General features: G+C 22.8%; 4 protein-coding genes across 4 annotated transcripts; 1 reads left to right on the forward strand and 3 right to left on the reverse strand. All coding sequences in view use genetic code 6, as the record gives it.

Annotated features, from left to right (window-relative positions):
- Window positions 1–151: 151 nt before the first annotated feature.
- Window positions 152–3,760, reverse strand: TTHERM_00752230 (hypothetical protein; the record flags this gene model as incomplete). The annotated part of the gene is made up of 7 exons (XM_001018322.3): window positions 152–704; window positions 979–1,146; window positions 1,265–1,363; window positions 1,442–1,567; window positions 3,134–3,223; window positions 3,280–3,492; window positions 3,729–3,760. 7 exons carry the CDS (start codon window positions 3,758–3,760, stop codon window positions 152–154), a joined length of 1,281 nt encoding a protein of 426 aa, XP_001018322.2.
- A 2,306-nt stretch (window positions 3,761–6,066) lies between these two features.
- On the reverse strand, window positions 6,067–11,172 carry TTHERM_00752250 (Serine/Threonine kinase domain protein; the record flags this gene model as incomplete). The annotated part of the gene is made up of 3 exons (XM_001018324.1): window positions 6,067–8,548; window positions 8,613–8,939; window positions 9,185–11,172. The coding sequence occupies 3 exons, from the start codon at window positions 11,170–11,172 to the stop codon at window positions 6,067–6,069; spliced, it is 4,797 nt and encodes a 1,598-aa protein (XP_001018324.1).
- Window positions 11,173–13,060: 1,888 nt separating this feature from the next.
- Window positions 13,061–17,887, forward strand: TTHERM_000752251 (transmembrane protein, putative). Its single transcript, XM_012798182.1, has 12 exons — window positions 13,061–13,336; window positions 13,394–13,443; window positions 14,096–14,185; window positions 14,454–14,543; window positions 14,771–14,860; window positions 15,157–15,246; window positions 15,541–15,630; window positions 15,890–15,979; window positions 16,341–16,430; window positions 16,703–16,792; window positions 17,081–17,170; window positions 17,460–17,887. The coding sequence occupies exons 1-12, from the start codon at window positions 13,157–13,159 to the stop codon at window positions 17,578–17,580; spliced, it is 1,161 nt and encodes a 386-aa protein (XP_012653636.1). The 5' UTR covers window positions 13,061–13,156; the 3' UTR covers window positions 17,581–17,887.
- A 591-nt stretch (window positions 17,888–18,478) lies between these two features.
- TTHERM_00752270 (hypothetical protein) lies at window positions 18,479–19,693 on the reverse strand (the record flags this gene model as incomplete). The annotated part of the gene is made up of 1 exon (XM_001018326.3): window positions 18,479–19,693. The coding sequence occupies one exon, from the start codon at window positions 19,691–19,693 to the stop codon at window positions 18,479–18,481; it is 1,215 nt and encodes a 404-aa protein (XP_001018326.3).
- Between the last annotated feature and the right edge of the window lie 145 nt (window positions 19,694–19,838).

The raw sequence follows: 19,838 nt of genomic DNA on the forward strand, positions 1-19,838 counted from the left end.
GTAAAGAGTTTCATTTCGATTAAATTTTACATGTTAGTTTAAATAGATTTTCTTTTATATTGAATTAGTTTTAATATTTTTTGGCTTTTATATAAAATTCATTGTTTTTTTTAAGATTTAATATGGATTTTTTGGTTAAAGGATCATTTGTTCATTTCTTTTCTAGACAGGAAAGTAAGGATGATTCGCTGATTATTTCTTTTCTATAGATTTTTTATTGGGTTTGTTTATAAATCATGTTTTTAACTTTTTGGTTGACAATGATTTTTTATTTCACAAGTTCGTTTAATTCTTTTGAGAATTAAAGAGCTTGTTGCTTTTATTTTTTGAGTTCTTCTAGTTCAGTAGAAGATAATTAGAGTAATTGGGAGGTGTCAGTATTTTAGTTGCTGTTTTCATCATCTTCATCTATTGCTTCTACCATTTCTTGTTTATATTGGAAGAAATTGAAGTCAAAGAATTGTAAGTAGCTTATTTTGTTTATTTCTTTGAAGAAGTACAAGCAGTTCTTCAAATTTATCTAAGTATTTTCAAAACCTATTTGTAAGTTTAGAACTTTTAACTCATTTTATTTTCCTATACAGTTTCCAAGATATTCAAAAGACTCGCTCTAAATGTTTAAATCCAAGTATATTTTTAAGCTTTCAAGTTCTTTCATTCTAAAAATTAAGTCAGCTAGATTCTTATCGAGAGAAAATTCTTAGCTATTAATCAAAAAAAACAACTATTATTAGTCTGAAATAACTTATTTAAATTTTCGGGGATAATTTTTTAATTTCTGATATTTTTTTTTGTGAAATTTCAAAATAAAGAAATAGAATTCTGATTTAAAAATCATTTTTTCTGGTTTTTAGAAAAAAATTAAAGGATTGTTTTTAAAATAATATGTAAGCTCTTTTTTTGAGCTTTTAAATTCAAAAATTTATTGTTTTTTATGAGTTTTTTCTCGATTTAATATAATGAAAGATATTTATTTACTCTATGATTTGAATATTAAGATTTTTAACATAGGCAAGTTATGAAAAGCACCCAAGAATGGGATTAAAATTGTTTCCCAAATTCTTCAAATTTATGTATAAAGATTCTAGATTTTGTAAACTAGAAACAGAATTTGCAATCGGATGAAGTTATTTCTTTTGCAAGCAGCTTTTAGATTTATATAAATAAGAATTAATGATGTAAAGTTTGAGAGAAGTAAATGAAACAAATATCTACAAGAATGCAAAAATATTTAAAAATAGGCAAAAATGAAGTAATTTAATACTAAACATTAGTCAAAGAGATGGCGAAAGTCTTGAGTTATGTGAGGTGGCGAATGGAATCCCAGAAACTTAACCAAATAGCGGTTGTGACAACTATATTTCTTTAAAGTAGAAATTTATTTATTTAAGTATAATGAAAAAAGCAATATTCAAAAGCGAAAAATTAGAATAAAAGTTACTCAAACGAGATCTAAAAAGACTGTAAGCTAGTAAGATGAGAGAGTGATTTGGCGAATTTGATTATTTCAAGGGAGTGTAGCTGATTTTAATTCAAATAGAAATCATAATTCTCCTCTCTGGGTAACCTGTTAATTAGTTAAGATATTTTTTATATGTAATTGGTTAATAAATTAAAAGTTTTCTAATAAGATAAAAGTTGTTTCCAATTATTAAAAATAAGCTTATACGATTTCAAGATTAAAAGCTGATTTATGTAAATTTTTCTTAATTCATTAATTAGTAATTTAAAAGCAATTTTTATTAAAAAATCTTCATTATAAAAAGCATTTCTAAATTTAGTAAAAGTGGTTTTTTCTTAAGCAATTCATTCATTCATGATTTAAAAATAAGATTTCTTTATTTTTAAATTCAATAATTTTTATGCGCAACATTTATAATTTTGTGGATGATTTAAAAATAATTTTTCTTAATTAAAGTCTGTTTATTTTTCTTAATTAAAAGCTTTATTAGACATAAAGTTTATTAATTAATTAATGCATTTAATTTTACATTTAAAATATATTCTGTTTTCTTTATTTGATGCTTTTTTATTAACATACTTCTTATTTATATTTTGTGATGTATTTATTATTAATTAAAACTTGCATTTATTTTGTATTTCTTAATTAAATGCTCTTAAATTGATAATTAAATTGTCTATTAAAAAATTCTCTATGCATTATTTCTGTAAATTAATATAAATTTGCTTTATGCATCATAGATCCTGTTAATATACATTAATTATATTTCTTAACTAATTCATAGTTCTTATTTATTTAATATAAATTTATTTATTTTACTTTTCTTAAGTAATTCATAGATGTTCTTTATTTCTTTATGAATAGTGTTAATAATTTTTTGATATCTTTTCTTAATTAAAAAGGCAAAGGTGCTTTTAGTTAATAAATGCAATTTATCTATTAATAATTTAAATTTTTTTTATTGAGCGAGTTTCATGTTACACTCGAAACTGTAATTGAAGAATTTAATTTTTTCAAGGAAATTCTTTTGATATCTTTAAAAAATGTTTTTGAATTAAATTTAGTTTTTGTTTTGATCAATTTTTTGCAAATTTAGAGTTGCAATTTTCAGCTTTTTTCTATTTGAAAGTTTAGGTTAAAAATGGATTAATCACTTAGATACCAAAAATATGATTAAATATGTCAGTTTAAATAAAATTTTGTTGCTTAAATCTAGTCTTGGATTAATCTTGTTTCTGCGGTTTATATTTTGGTTTTTTTTCTGAGAAAAAGCAGAATTATCACTTAAGGGCATTTTATGCAGAAAGATTTGAAGAAAGATTCTAAATTAAAATAAACGAGTTAATGTTGCAATTATCTTATAAATCAATCAAACTTCTTTGCCTTTCTTATATTGAACTAATTAGTTAATTAATATTTATGTATTGAGAAAGAACTTGGCTGATAATTATATTGTTTATTTGTTCTATTTTTTTTCTTTTTTATTAATAAATTAGTGTTTTGGATTAATTGAAATCGTACCCAGCTTATTAATATTGAATGTGATTAGTTAATTTCCTTTAATTTGAATAAGACGAAATGTTAGTTATTTGATTATTAAATTAATTAATTTATTTATTAATTTGTTAATTAATTAATTAATAAATTAATGAATGAATGAATTATTCTTACTCTACAATGCTGAGAGTTAGTGTTCTGAGATTGGGAAGCTTGGAGAAATGATGACTCCAAAACATGACGTCTAAAATACTGTTTTCGTCTCTTTTGCATAGAAAGAAGTTAGTTCTTGAATTATAAATATAATTTAAAATTCTTACATATAAATCACAGTAGATTTAATAGTGCTGAAGTTAATTTCTGAATAATTTTTCTCTAGCATGTATTTATTGGATTGAATAACGAGCTAGTTAGGGTCCGAAAAATCTGTCATAAAGGGTTGGTTTTATTTGTTACAGTTAATGGTTTCAGCAAGTTAAAATTGTTAGGTATTTAGCACTTATTATAATTTTATATTATTTGAAAAGCTCAACCTATTTTTTAAAGAGGGAATTTGTCTAAAATATTCTCGCAATATGCATAAAAATTTCTAACAAATAGATTTTATTCTACGATAACAAGCAAACAAAGAAACAAAGAAACAAACAGTGAATTTTTTTTCGCCGTAGGTAAGAATTAATAAATTAAAGTCAATACGATAAATCTCAATATAATCTAGTAAAAATAAATCCATAATAAAATGTGAGTAAAAGTGAGTTGAAATAGTTACTTTTCAGCAAGGATGTTGCTTATTTAAGACATTAAGTTTTCAAGACTTCTACTTCTGCAAGAAGTAAATATTTTCTTTACAGTTTGTTGCTCTAATTTTTAGGATGGAAGTCAGTTTTTTGTAGAATTGCTCAGTCAATCGATCGATAGGATGATGCGAAGATCGCGAGAGGTAAAGCAGGTATTTAATGTATTTGAGTGCAGTAAGATCTCTTTTTAGTACTTTAACTTGACAAATTAGTGAAGATCTTTCAAAATTACAGAATAAAATCTATTTTATGAACGAAAATAGTTTTGCTTCTTTATAGTTTTAATAAAGGCTTTGTTAGTCTGATTTTTTGTTTTGATTAGCTTGCTTGATTGTATTGGAATTAGAGTTGAATTAAATATAAATATAATTAATTAATTACAATCGTTTAAAATTATGCCTTTCAATAAGGATGGAAAGTTGATTAAAATTTTCTTATCCAGAGCACTTTCCTATGTTTTTTTTCTATGTTACATTTATAATTTAATTAATTACAAACTTCAAAAAAGTAATATTTCTTTTTAAAAGCAAAAATTAGTATTCTTCTGCTAAACCAAATAACAAATTAACCTAACCCTATCTCACTCTTTTACTTTCAATTTTCTAAATATTTATTTATTTATCAAAAATTCATCTAATTTCTTCTAATATATTCTCTTGTTTGTCTTAATCTTCAAATTTATCTTTTACTGAATCATACTGCGATATTAAATTTATTATTAATAATATATTATTTCTATTAATTCGTTCAACATTAAATTTCAATGAAGCACAGATATAATAATATAATATAATATATATCCACTATCTAAAATGTATGTAAAAATATCAACTTAATTTTAATGATATTGAGCTATCAAATCTATTATTATTTGTTTTAATTTTCTCTTAAAAAAGTTTAATTTTCAATAAAGTAGAAATGTTAAAATATGATATAATATTATAAATCCACTATCTAAAATGTACCAAAAAATATCAATTTAAGGTGAATGATATTGTTCTATCAAATCTATTATTGTCAGTATTAATTTTCTCCTAAAAAAGATTAATTTTCAATACAATAGAGATGTTAAAATATGATATAATATTATAAATCCAATATCTAAAACGTACCAAAAAATATCAATTTAAGTCGAATGATATTGAGCTATCAAATCTATTATTATTTGTATTAATTCTCTCCTAAAATAGATTAATTTTCAATAAAGTAGAGATATTAAAATATGATATAATATTTATTATAAATTAACTATTTAAAATGTACCAAAAAATATCAATTTAAATTGAATGATACTTAGATATTCAATATATGAGTAATTAAATCTATTAATTTTCTCCTAAAAAAGATTAATTTTCAATAGAATAAAGATATTAAAATATGAGAAAATATTATATCAATTCACTATCTTAAATGTACCAAAAAATACCAATTTTAGTTGAATGGTACTAAGATATTCAATCTATTAGTAATTAAAATCTATTAATTTGCTCCCAAATAAGATTAATTTTAAATAAAGCACATGTATTAAAATATATTATGATATAAATCCATTATCTAAAATGTACAAAAAAAATAGTAATTTAAGTTGAATGATATTGAGATCTTCAATCTATTATTAATTAAATTCTATTAATATTCTCCCAAACAAGATTAATTTTCAATACAGCACAGATATTAAAATATGATATAATAAGAAATAAATCCACTATCTAAAAGTTGAATGATGGTGAGATAAATATTAATTCTATTTATCTAAAATTTAGTAAAAAAATATAAATTTCAGTTTATAATTTTGAATATTTTTATAAATTAAACAATTACTTTTTATAATTAAGTATGATGAAAATAAATTATTTTAGTATTTATTATAATTAATATACATTAGAATAAAATTGCTAAATTTGACTTCTTCATTATTACTAATTATCGATATAAGAAATAAATACATAAATTTTCTTTAATTACTTCTTAAATATTAATTAATTAAAGTATTTTTTTTTTTGCCTTTTCTCAGCTCACAATAAATTCTGAACAATTAATTAATTAAAAACAATTTAACAAAAATAAATTGATAATTTTCAATGACAAAAAATTGAGATAGAATATTTTTTGATAAGAAATGTGAATTATTATAAACAAACAAACAAACAAACTTACATAGATTGATTGATTTATTGATAGATATTTTTGATTTTTTATATTCTTATGTAATAAATAACTTTAATGTATTAATTTGGGTTTTCATTTAATTATATTAATTATTACTATTAATAGTCATTTCATCCTTCAAAAATACAATGATTTTTCAATTCAAAAGTATCCTAAGGGATTGTATACCTTTGATGTGGAGCCTTATCCGCTGTTATTGGTTATTCCCATTCCAATTTGGTTGCTTTTTGTTGGGGCGGTTCCAGTTTGAGATTTAGGAGAAATCATATTTCTTTGTGATAATTAAGAATATTGATTGCTCTTTACTCCACTTTATTGCTTTTAGTTACTACTTGTTTGTGCATTTTGGCTATTCCTGCTGCTGAAGAAACCTCCGTAGTTGCTTAGAATAGAATGGACAGGGTTGTTGGAATATGACAAGTTTGTGCTTTGGAGGACATTGCTGTTGTTATTCTGATTGTAACTTTGATTGTTTAAGCTATTGTTTTAGTTATTTAAGCTAGATTAATTAATGTTGGCGTTTCCTGTTGAAACATTAGTTTAAAGGAAGTAGTTATTTGATGAATTTAGTTGTTATTAATTATTGTTTGCATTTAAGGTGTTGTAATTTGACTAAGATTGAACACTTGCTGGAATACTCGTACTGTTTATGCCAGATGAAGTGTAAGAGTTCTAAGTTTTTTCAGTTACTGATTTTTAGTGTTGTGTTGGATTGTAAGTAAAATTTTTCTTTTAATTTGAAGCTGTTGTTGTTTATGAAAGACTGCTTGATGAGAAATTAAATGAAGAACGACCTTGCTAGTTAGGTGAAGAAAGCTTCTTAACAATCGATGATTAGTGAGATTGTGAAGGCTAAGTGTAAATCTAAATATTGTCATAATCTTCAAATGTTTTGTCTCTTTCTTCTGTTTTAACTCTTAGATTTGATGAAACGGAGTTCAAATGCTAATTATTACTGTTAAAATTTTGATTTTGTTGCGACCTTTTAGGTTGTTATTGAAGTTATTGCACCAAATAGCTTGTTTAATTTTAAGCAGTTTTATTACTTTCTAATTAAATTGTTTAATTATTTTTATTTATTTCATTTAGAGCATTGCCAACCACATTTAATGAAAGATTGTTAATGCCGCTGTTATTGTTGTTATTGTTAATTGCATTTTAGGGCATTCCACTGCTTTGGAGGAAATAGTTGTTCGTTTAAATTTTATTCGATTAATTATTGTTATTGTTAGTGTTGCTGATATTTTTTAAGTTGCTGGCTAAATTCGATTGCTGAGTTTGCATTGAAGAGAGAGAAACACTGTTTTTAACATGATTTAAAATATTTCCATTTGAAGAGACAGGCTGAGCTTATTGGTGTTGATTTTGAGTGGCTAATATCTTTTGTTTAATTTAGAGGGATTTTGAATTCTTGCCATGAAGAGTCTAAATTATTTGTGAAGATGTCATTGGAGTTTGCAGTTATTATTATAATTAAGAGTTATTGCTGTTAGAAGGAGACAAATAGTTAGACAGAGGACCGTTATGACTGCCAATTAAATTGCTAGATTAGCTCTTTTCTCCTGTTTGTTGCTTATTTACAGATAAAAAGTTTTATTTTTCTTCTTTTAATTTTTTGGTTGTTGATTCGTCTGGTTAAGTGATTGTTTTTTGCATGACATCTTTCAAACTATTTTTGTTCTCCTTTTAATCAAACTGAGTTTGAGAAATATTGCTTGTTCTGTCTGTATTCGATAAAATTTAATGTGACTTTTGCATATTACCTTAAACCAAAGGCTATTGTTGCAAAGAATCCTAAATACTTTCATTTTTTGAATGGCTTGCTTTATTGAATTGATAAGATTAAAGCATCTTTGCATTAGGAGATGACATTGAATTTAATAACGAATTTCCTTGAGAGAACTGCTAAGATTGAAGCAATCCCTGGTTTTTCTTTGAATTATTTGAATTTTCTGATTGATTTTAATCATGAATAATATTATTGATATTCTTCTGTTGATTGTTGACACTAAGTCCACTTACAATTTCCTTAGAAGTAGGGATATTTTAATGTGAAATACGAAGCGATTAACTCTAAGTTAAACTCATATCTGTTTTTTGTTTATCTTATTAGCTGCCCTTTTGTTAAAATGAACCACTTGCAGGTATTTAAATTGGCTTACTTTAACTTTACTGTTAATTCTAAAGCTTGTTCTTCATTTATTATTCCTATCTAATCTTTTGAGCTTGCTAAACTGCAGGCGATTCATAGTAGAAATTCTCAAAAATAGGATCGAAATCATTATTGGCATAATAACTTACCATTAACTTTTGCTTGAATTCATTTTCACCTTTAGAAAATTCCTCCTCGTCAAAATTAAAACCCATAACATCAATCTTCACTGGAGGTTCTATTCTCTTGTAAATTATGTCAGCCAAGTTTATTTTCCTGCACCAAGGATGACTCAAAATCTCTTTTGTTCCCATATTCTATCCGAGTCTCTAAAGAGGATGTTTCGTCAACAAACCTCTAAGCAAATTCTTTAGTTCAGAAGAAAGATTTACGTGATCAGGAAAAGTAAGATCTTCACTTAAGATGCTCTTATAAATCTCCTCAGTAATTTAAGAATAAAAAGGAGGAAGTCTATTTATTTTAACCAATAATTAACAATAAATGAATAAATAAATATTTAATAAATTAATTTTACCCTGTTACTAACTCATACAAAAGAGCTCCAAGAGTGTAGTGGTCAACTGGATATGCATGTCCAACTTTTAAAAGCATTTCAGGAGCCATGTATTCTGGTGATCCACAGAAAGAGTAGGCAAACTCGTTATCATCCATGTCTGGTTTTGACAACCCAAAATCTCCAATTCTAATATGGCCATCGATATCAAGGAGAATATTCTCTGGCTTTATATCTCTATAAATGATGTGTCTGTCATGAAGATAGTCTATTCCCAAACAAATTTCTATAAAATAAAATCTAGCTTATTCTTCGGTCATTTTTTTAATTTTTCTTAAGTGATAGAACCTAATTTTTAATAAAAATAAAGCTAAAACCATACTCTAACATTTAATAATATAATTTGTTTCATATTTAAATATTTAATGTATTTTTTAGGTTTACTAATCTTACTAAATCTTTCAATTCATAATTTAAATTTTTTATTATTTTTTAGATTTTTTATAGAAATCGTAAGAATATTATTTGTTATTAATTGAGGGATTTTACATTAAATATTAAAAAATTTTTGTAAAGGATAAAAATAATATTACATTTCTCCTCCAGCACAGTACTCCATTGCAAAAGCTATATAATTTTTAGATTCAAATGCATAATCTAATTGCAATAGGAAGGGATGTCCTTACATCATAGTCATAATGTTTCTTTCATTTTGAACAATTTGTTCCTTTTTGTTGGTCAATATGAATTTTTTTTCAATCAACTTTAATGCATACATTTTTCCATTGTCTTTCTTTTATACTAAATAAACACGCGAGAATCCTCCCATTCCTACGCACTTAATAAAATGAAAATCTTTTAATGAAACTTGGTATGGTTGTTGACTTTTATCTGTTTGTGATGTTGACTAATAGGCTAGAATTGATGGATTAAATGAGGAAGAAGCACTGTTTGTGACTGAAGTTTCGCCGTAGAAAGGCTCAAGTATTAGTGATTTATTGAATAGAGGGTCTAAAGGTCTTTCAGGAAGAGTGAGATAATATGATAAGGAAATATTTCTATGTTAATAAGATTAGAAATGGAGAATATTATCATTGTCAAGTGATTCGTTATTGCTATCTCTATTTGTGGGCATTTAAATTTACTCGTACATCAAAATTTCATTGATGAGCTGCTTAGTTAGCCACTCAACATTTCCGCCTATTGCATTTAAACTGATTGGACCTATTCTTTTGCCTTTATAATGAATAAAAACTGTTAAATTTGCATGGTAGTCTCCAACATTCGGATCTGTTTTTAATACTTCATTCATTTGCTGGGACTTGTGCTTCTTTAAAATCATTCTATAGTTATTCAGATTTTGAGAATTTTGTTAAAGCTGTTGTTGTAGTTGCTGTTAATTTTACTATTGCTGTTAGAAGTTATTTTGACTGTTGTAATTATCTAAATACTAGTTTGATTAAACTTAAGCAGCTTGTGAAGAATTTTGCTAGTTGGCATGATTTAAACTGCTTTAAGCTGCTGCCATAGTTTAATTGTAAAGATTGGTAATTCCGTTTGCACTTGTATTGCTATTGCTATGTAATTGACTTGTCAAGGCATTTTATTTGCTATGATTTTGATGACTGGAATTACTTAAAAGAAGGTCTGATGTTCCTTTGCGCTCAATCGAATAATCTGTTTTAACTCTAGCAGAACTGGGAATGTATGGAGCGTTTGATGAAGTATGCTTTAACTCGCTATCTCTAAGTAAAGCTGAATTTGTGCTGTGTCTAAACTACTACGATTAAACCAACATCTGTTTGTGCTTGTCTCCTATTTTATTTTAGTTACTCAAAGAAGATGATGTTGCTGTTGTCCCATATTAATTGTGGCTAAGACTAGATTAATGGTTATTACCAGATGTTCCAAAGGGAATTTAAGAAGACTAATTAAAGCTATTGCTTGTATTAGTAAAATTATTTTGTGACTTGTGTTTGGTTTGCTTCAACCTTGATTGGATATTTGAGTAAGAAGATGTAGAAGATTAAGCTTAGTTATTAGTTAAGCTATTCGAATTGTGTTTCTGAGCTGAGCTTGGCTTACTTTGCTAAATATTTTGGTGGCCATTCATCGTAGCTGCTTGGTTTGAAGATTAAATTTGCTATGACTGCTATGGTTGCTGACTAAATTGTGCAGCAGAAACTTGGTTTGTGTATAAATGAACTGCTTATTGCTATATGTTGTTACTAGGGTGATTATTGTTAATGTTATGAGTATTGGTATAGCTTTATAATCCTTGCATGGTCTGCTATTGATTCTACAAGGAAGATGAAGGAGAATTGACGGCATTAACCATCAAGTGAGACTATTAAGAGCTCTAGCCATTTTAAACTTAGCCCTATCCATGCTGTGCTGAAGAATTGCTTGCTAATTACTATTAACCCTAATAAGCATTTTGCTGAGAACCCTTAGATTGACTCTGCTTGCTATTCGCTGAAAGGAAGTAGTTGTTTGTGTTGGTAGAATTTGGGGATTGGTACCTCTTATGCAGCGCTGTCTGAGAAGAGTAGTTCTACAGCTTATTGCTATAAGAATTCATGCGTTTTTATATGTTTTTGTTATTTGCTTGCTTTATAATAAATGATAATTTATTCTATTTACAAAGGAAAAGAGTTTAAAAGCTAATTAATTATTTGATTGAAATAGTGTTAATTAATTTCTTTCAAAAAATAAAATTTTTAATAATTTGATATTTATTTATTTGTTAATGACTCTTTCAATTAATCAAACTATTTATCTATATATCTATCTATCTATCTATCAATCTTTCTATCTATTTATCTTTCTATTTATCTATCTATCTATTAAGTTAACATTCTCTTTTATTCTTTCTTATCTTTTTTAATTATTTCACTTTGGCTTCACTTCAGCAATGTAATTTTTTACTTGACACTTTCATTTATTTTGAAACAACAAAGTTAGCTTATAAGAAATTCGCGTAGGCCTTTTTTCTGTTTTGTTTATTTGTAAATAATTTTTCCACTTTCAAACGATAAAAAAATTTATCTTCCAGCGAAAGTGTTAATTAAGTTTTTCTTAAATTTTAATAACTAAATTTTTTGACACGCTCAAATTTTTGATTGCACTGTTTAATGAAAACAAAATCTATCTTTTTCTTAAAATTAATCATTTTTTTCCTACCTTTTTGTTTCTTTAAAACTTGAAAATATTTTTGCTAGTCTCTCCTCATTTCTTTCTTCAAAAAGGATGTATAAAAAGTATTTATTTGAATCTAATTTAGATTTATGCAAAATCAACTATCTAAATAACTCGTTGAAAATTTACTTTTCAAATTAAATTTGCACAAATTGGCAAAAAAAATATTCATCGCTCATTCATACATATTCTTTCAAGTCATTCAAATAATCTTTAATTAACAAAATTTCGACTGTTTTGCATAGAATTCAAATTTTCATTTAAATATTTCCATTTGAATTTTCATAACCTCTATAGAAGAATAAACACATAAATTCCTTTTAAAATAAATCTTATTAAACAATTTGATTAAAATAATCTATTTTATTGAAAATAAATCCCATCATTTTTATTGAATTTAATTGATTCCTAAAATGTTAACAATCAAATAAAAATATCTTTTAGATAATTTATAATTAAAGCATGCTTTAATTAAATACATTCATGATATGCTTATTTCTACCTATCTACCTACCTACCTACAAGTTATTTAATTATTATTTATACTTTTTGTTTAATAAGTTATAATAATATTTTATTTACGAATTAAATACTAAAATAAAATATTTATTATATTTTTAATAAAAACTGAATAATAATTTTAAAATAGCAAAAGAAAGACTTTTTAAAAGCTTAAAATAAATTTTTAATAAAAAATTAAACAGGAAAATATTTTAAATAAATAGTTTATAGTATTTTTTATGCTTTATAATAAAAAATAATGTCTTAATAAATTTTTTAAATAATTTAAAATTCTATTATTAATCCAATTAAATCAAAGCAAGCAAATATGAAAAGATATAAGTATCTCCTTTATAAAAAATTAAAAACCTTCTTATTTCATAATATTAGCTTCATTTTAAGATAAGGTTAAATGATAGTTTAGCTAATATTTACATTAAAAAGTAATTTGGAAAAACAATTAAAGCTTTGAATAATATTTATTTTAATATTTTTAAACATAATCTAATTTTTTTTTGGAATAGAAAATATTTTTTGACGAATGATTTTATCTTTCTAAATAATTATTTTTAAAAATGGATTAAACAAATTTTTCATTAGATTTAAAACCAATAAATAAGTTTATGATTTTTATCAAATATTTTAATAAATATATGTCGTCTACTAATTCATGTCCGCTAATCAAAGATAAAGGAAATGAAGTGTATTTTACTAAATTAATTAAAAAAATACATGTAAATATGTTAAAAATTTATTTTATTCTAGTGAGTCCCCATTCTAATTTTCCTTTTTATCCAATCTCTAATTTTAACTATATTTTTAAGTAAATATTTTAAATAGAAATATAGAAATATTAAGATTTAATAATGAATATTATTCTAACTTTTTTGCGATTTCTATTACAAAAAGTAAATTTACAAATTGATATAATTTATTTGTTCTTTTTTATTGACTTATAATTAATTTAATTTCCATATATTGCTATTCAAAATTAAAAAAAAAAATAAATGATATAGTAGATTAAAAAATACAACATATTAGAAGAAGTAATTCTTTATTTTTTTATCAAAATACTTTAAATTTATATTTACTAATATTAAAAGTTTTTAAACTCTTCACTTTAATCTCACTAAATTCTCGATATCTATCTGGGGTATATTTTATTTAAAATATTATTATTCTTATTATTAATAAATATTTTCTTAATATTTAAATTTGAGTTTATTTAAAATATTATTTTACCAATAGAAATTATCACCTAAATTCATTTATTTTATTAATACAATTCTCTTTTCTTTATTTTAACTTAATTTTCACTTTAAATTTATTAATTAATTATCCATTTTTATTATTTAATATTTTTTATTCATTTTTTCCTTCTAAAACTTTTAATTGATAAAATCAGTTTATTTGTTTTGGGTTAAGACATTTTTATTTTTAAAAATGAATTTAGTGAAGCATACATAACTCTTTTAATTTGTTTAATGGCTATTTATTTAATTTATTTTTCTTTTTAATTATACTTGTGTTTTTTATTTTTCTATCTTTCTTAATTTAACTCATTTTTTTATTTCCAACCTTTGCTTTTATATTCATTTCTAATTATTTCATATTATTTCATCACTTTTTCCTTCTAAATTACTAATTAATTACCATCAATCCTCATTAATTCTCACAACCCCCCCCCCCCCAAACTTCAGGAGTACTATATGATAAGGAAGGTTCAAGTAGTAGGGAGGGGGGGAAGGGGGACATTGATTGAGCTTTTAGAGTTTTTATATATTTTTTCTTTAATATTTAAAAAGCTACAATAGAATTGGCAAAGAAGGTGCATTTTTCTTATCAACTGCTTTAAAAAGTTGCACTAATCTCTAAAATTTGACACTTGATCTTTAGTAAAAATAGTTTCTTTGTTTTAGATTGTGATATTTTAGTTATAAAAATGAATTTAAAACAATATAGCTCTTTTAATTAGTTTATTAGCTTTTTATTTAATTTATTTCCTTTTCCTATTTTATTATACTTGTGTTTTTTTTATTTTTATTTTTCTTTTTGCTTTTATTATTTTATGAAATTCATTTCTCATTTATTTAATATTTTTTCTTCATTTTTTCCTTCTAAAAAACAAATTAAATATATATTTTTTCTTTAATATTTAAAAAGTTTCAATGAAATTGGTGAATAAAGTGCATTAGACTTAGGTTCTGCTTTAGCAAATTGCACTAATCTCTCCAATTTGACACTTTATCTTAGGTAAAAATAGTTTCTTTGTTTTAGATTGTGATTTTTTAGTTATAAAAATTAATTTAAAATAATATAACTCTTTTAATTATGTTTTATTTATTTTTCTTAATTTAAATTGTTTGTTTTTATTTTCAACATTTGCTTTTATTATTTTATGAATTCATTTCTCATTATTTAATATTTTTTCCTTCTAAAAAACTAATTAATTATACACTTTTTCTTTTATATTTAAAAAGATCCAATAGAATTAGCAAAGAAGGTGCATTAGGCTTAGGCTCTGCATTAGCAAATTGCACTAATCTCTCAAATTTGACACTTAATCTTGAGTAAAAACAGTTTATTTATTTTAAATTGTGATATTAGTTATAAAAATTAATTTAAAACAATACAACTATTTTATTTAATTAGTTTATTATCTTTTTATTTGATATATTTTCTTTTACTTTTTTATTGTACTTGTGTTTTTTTTATTTTTATTTTTCTTAATTTAAATTTTTTTTGTATTTTCAACATTTGCTTTTATTATTTTATGAATTAATTTCTCATTATTTCACATAAATTCTTAATTTTTTCCTTTTAAAAAGCTAATTAATTATATATTTTTTCTTAAATATTTACAAAGCTCCAATTAAATTGGTGCATAAGGTGCATCAGGCTTAGGTACTGCTTTAGCAAATTGCACTAATCTCTCAAATTTGATACTAAGTCTTGAGTAAAAATAGTTTCTTTGTTTTAAATTGTGATATTTTTTAGTTATAAAAATGAATTTAAAACAATACAACTATTTTATTTAATTAGTTTATTAGCTTTTTATTTGATATATTTTCTTTTATTTTTTTATTGTACTTGTGTTTTTTTTATTTTTCTTAATTTAAATTTTATTTGTATTTTCAACATTTGCTTTTATTATTTTATGAATTAATTTCTCATTATTTCACATAAATTCTTAATTTTTTCCTTTTAAAAAGCTAATTAATTATATATTTTTTCTTAAATATTTACAAAGATCCAATTAAATTGGTGCAGAAGGCGCATTAGGCTTAGGTATGGCTTTAGTAAATTTCACTAATCTCTCAAATTTGACACTTAATCTTGGGTAAAAATAGTTTATTTGTTTTGGATTGTGATTTTTTTAATTATAGAAATGAATTTAAAACAATATAACTCTTTTTATTTGTTTTTTAACTTTTTATTTAATTTATTTTCTTTTACTTATATATTCTATTTATTTTTTTTATTTTCAACATTTGTTTTTATTATTTGATGAATTGATTTCTCACTATTTAATTATTTTTTTCTTTTTTTACTTCTAAAAAAGTAATTAATTATATTTTTTTTCTTTAATATTTGAAAAGATCCAATAAAATTGGCTAAGAAGGTGCATTAGGCTTAGGTTCTGCTTTAGCAAATTGCACTAATCTCTCAAATTTGACACTTAATCTTAGGTAAAAACAGTTTATTTATTTGTTTTTAGATTGTGATATTTTTAGTATAAATGTGGGAAACAAAACGTTTTAGTAAATAAAGAGGTGGTTGTTTCATGGGATGAATAAAAAAAATTTTTCTTTTTTAAATTATTTTTTAATTTGTTTATTAGCTTTTTTATTTAAATTATTTTTTTTCCTTATTTATTGTAGTTGTATTTTTTTTCTCCTTTTTCTTTCTAAATTTAACTTTTTTTTTTTTCAACAGTTTGTTTTTTTATTCATTAATTAATTTAATATCATTATTTCATATTTTTTCATCATTTTTCCCTTCTAAATAAACAATTAACCTTTTTCTTTTTTTTGTTCAATATTTAATAAGTTTTAATGAAATTGATGACTAAGGTGCATCAGGCTTAGGTTCTGCTTTAGCAAATTGCACTAATCTCACAAATTTGACACTTGATCTTTAGTAAAAATGATTTCTTTGTTTTAAATTGTGATATTTTTAGTTATAAAAATGAATTTAAAACAAAATAACTCTTTTAATTAATTTTTAGCTTTTTATTTAATTTAATTTATTTTCTTTTACTTTTACTTTTTAAATTTACTAATGTTTTTTTTTTTATTATCATAATTTACTTTTATTATTTATTAATTTGTCTCATTATTTAATATTTTTTCTTCATTTTTTCCTTCTAAAAAACTAATTAATTATATATTTTTTCTTTATTATTTAAAAAGAGAAAATAAAATATGGGAAGAAGGTGCATCAGGCTTAGGTTATGGTTTAGCAAATTGCATTAATCTGTCAAATTTGACACTTAATCTTGGGTAAAAATAATATCTTTGCTTTAGATTGTGATATTTTTAGTTATAAAAATGAATTAAAAACAATATAACTCATTTAGTTAATTTTTAGCTTTTTATTTAATTTATTTTCTTTTTCTTATATATTGTACTTGTGTTTTTTTTTCTAATATCTTTCTTAATTTAACTCGTTTTTTTTAATTTTCAGCATTTGCTTTTATTATTTATTTATTTATTAATTTCTCATTATTTAATATTTTTTGCTTCTAAAAAACTATTTAATTATATACTTTTTCTTTTATATTTAAAAAGATCCAATATAATTGGCAAAGAAGGTGCAATAGGCTTAGGTTCTGCTTTAGCAAATTACACTAATCTCTCTAATTTGACACTTACAATTGAGTAAAAATAATTTTTTTGTTTTGAATTGTGATATATTTAGTTATAAGGATGAATTAAAAGAAATATAACTCTTTTTGTTTGTTTACTAACTTTTTATTTATTTTATTTTACTTTTTTATTGTACTTATCTTTTTTTTATTTTTATTTTTCTTAATTTAAATTGTTTTTTTTATTTTAAATATTTACTATTATTATTAATTAATTAATTTCTCATTATTTCATCTTTTTTGATCATTTTTTCCTTCTAAAAAACTAATAATTATATATATTTTTTTTTATATTTAAAAAGATCCGATGGAATTGATGAAGAAGGTGCATTAAGCTTTGTTTCTGCTTTAGCAAATTGCACTAATCTCTCTAATTTGACACTTAGTCTTTAGTAAAAATAATTTCTTTGTTTAACATTGTGATATTTTGAGTTATAAATTTGAATTTAAATAAATATAACTAACTCTTTTAATTCGATTATTAGCTTTTTATATAATTTATTTTCTTTTTATTTTTTATTTTGCTTATCTTTTTTTTTATTTATTAATTTAAAATATCAAATTTTAATGAAAAAAATTTATTCTTTTTAATTTTTTTAGTATTTAATTTAATATAATATAAAAGTATTAAATTAATCGAAAAATCAATATTGAAAGTAAAAAGAAAGTGTCTTAAATTAAAAAGATTAGTTGTCTTTAAAATTGATTTCAAGAAAATTTTCAAGTTTTGGTGAACTATTGATGAAATGAGATTTAATAAATATTAAATATTTGAATAATAGTAAAAAATATGTTTTATTAATTTATATTTTATGATAAGATAATTTACCTAAAATATACATAGATAATTAAATTTATTATTATTTTTATATTGATTAATATTATATTTTTTGTGGTAACTTATTAAATAACTTATTAATTAAGCAAAAATTTATATATTGAATTTACCTGAATAAATTACTCTAAAACCATCCCTCATTCATTAATTGCGGATTATTTTTTATATAATAGAGAGATAAATTAATATAATATTAAATAAATTTATATATTAGTATTTTATATATATTTATGTATTTTGTATCTAGTTTATAATCATTTAAAAAAAATAAAAAATTTTACTTTTTATAAAAATTTTACTTTTTTAAAATTATGAATTTGTTTGTTTTTTTCTTCATTTAAATTTTTATAAAATTTTAAGGTAAAGATTTATTTGATGAAAAATAGATTTTTGTTTCAATCTCAGTATTTTCATTTAAGTGTTTTTTAATATTATTTAACTTTTTATAAAAGAAATAGGTATACAAATAAATAAATTAATAGCTCATTCTATCAAATCTAATAAATAATTATTGCTAGACTCACAGTTAAGTATTTTTTTTAATTGAATTATTTTAATGATTTGTTCAAAATTTGTGAGGCAAATTAAGTTTAGTAAATTATATAATTTCTTTTCTGTTTCATTATTGTAATTATTAGATATTATATTTAACTCTCCGAAGCTTCTTTTATTGTTTAATATTTCATCTATGATAGTTATTAACAAGTGATATAAGTTTTCTAACTTTCCATAAAAGAAGTTTAAGGATAAGTCAGAAATGACTTTATTTTGCTTAATTCCTTATGCTAACATTTAGATGCCTTTTGGTTTAATACAGTTGTCTTGCAAATTTATTGTTAATTCCTTTAAATTTTTAGCTTCTCTTAAAAATAGCTCTATATTCTCTAGCTCAACGTCATCATATAGATTAGATATATTCAATTGAAGTTTTTAAAGCTTGAATAATTTTGATAAACTTTCAAATAAGGCTGATAAACCTTTATCTGAAATTGAATTAGATCTAAAATTTATAGATAAGCTTTTCAATTCTGAGAATTCGCTAATTTTTTTAGAGAGATAAACGACCCCATCATCATTGAATTCATTTTAAGCAAAGCTTAAATCCAATTCAATTAATTTTTTAGGGTCAAATTTCATATTGTCACAGAATGTTTATAGATTTTCATCACCAATCATGTTATCGTTGAAAGAAAATGAGAATTTTTAAATAGACTTTGGTAATTAATAAGTAATATTTTAAATGCCTTCTGAATCGAATATGCATTCATCTAAATTTAATGAAAAACTTTCTACTTCGCTTAGATAACTCAAACCCTTTCCTAAATACTTTGAATTTATATCGTTTATTTCATTGCTATTTAAGTTTAATGATAAGTTTTTAAGCTATTTTGAGTAAGTTTCTAAGATTTTTTCAATTTAAATAAGAGATTTATCACCAAGCATATTACCATTCATGCTTAAATGTAAATTTTCTAATTACTTATTTTACTGTAATTGCTTTAATATGCTTTCTCCTTTGCTATCATCAATTCTAGCTGCATCTAATTTAAAATTTATTTCTTTCCTCTAAGCCTAACTGATGAATTCAATCATTTTTTCATCTAGCAATCCTGCATCTGCCCATCTAATATTTAACTTTTAAATTCCTTCATTTTCCTTTATCACTTAATATAGCTTTTCCATAAATTATCTAGGCATGTTCGATAAAAAAGCTAATGTCAAAACCTTTAAATTTTTATTCTCTACTAATTTATAAATTTTTTCTTAGCAGTATTCGCAAATTGGAGGCTATTTAACATTAAATCCTACTGCTAAAGAATCTTACTAAGCTTAAAAAGTATTA

Source organism: Tetrahymena thermophila, assembly GCF_000189635.1.
Source record: "Tetrahymena thermophila SB210 genomic scaffold scf_8254598, whole genome shotgun sequence".
Classification (NCBI taxonomy): domain Eukaryota; phylum Ciliophora; class Oligohymenophorea; order Hymenostomatida; family Tetrahymenidae; genus Tetrahymena; species Tetrahymena thermophila.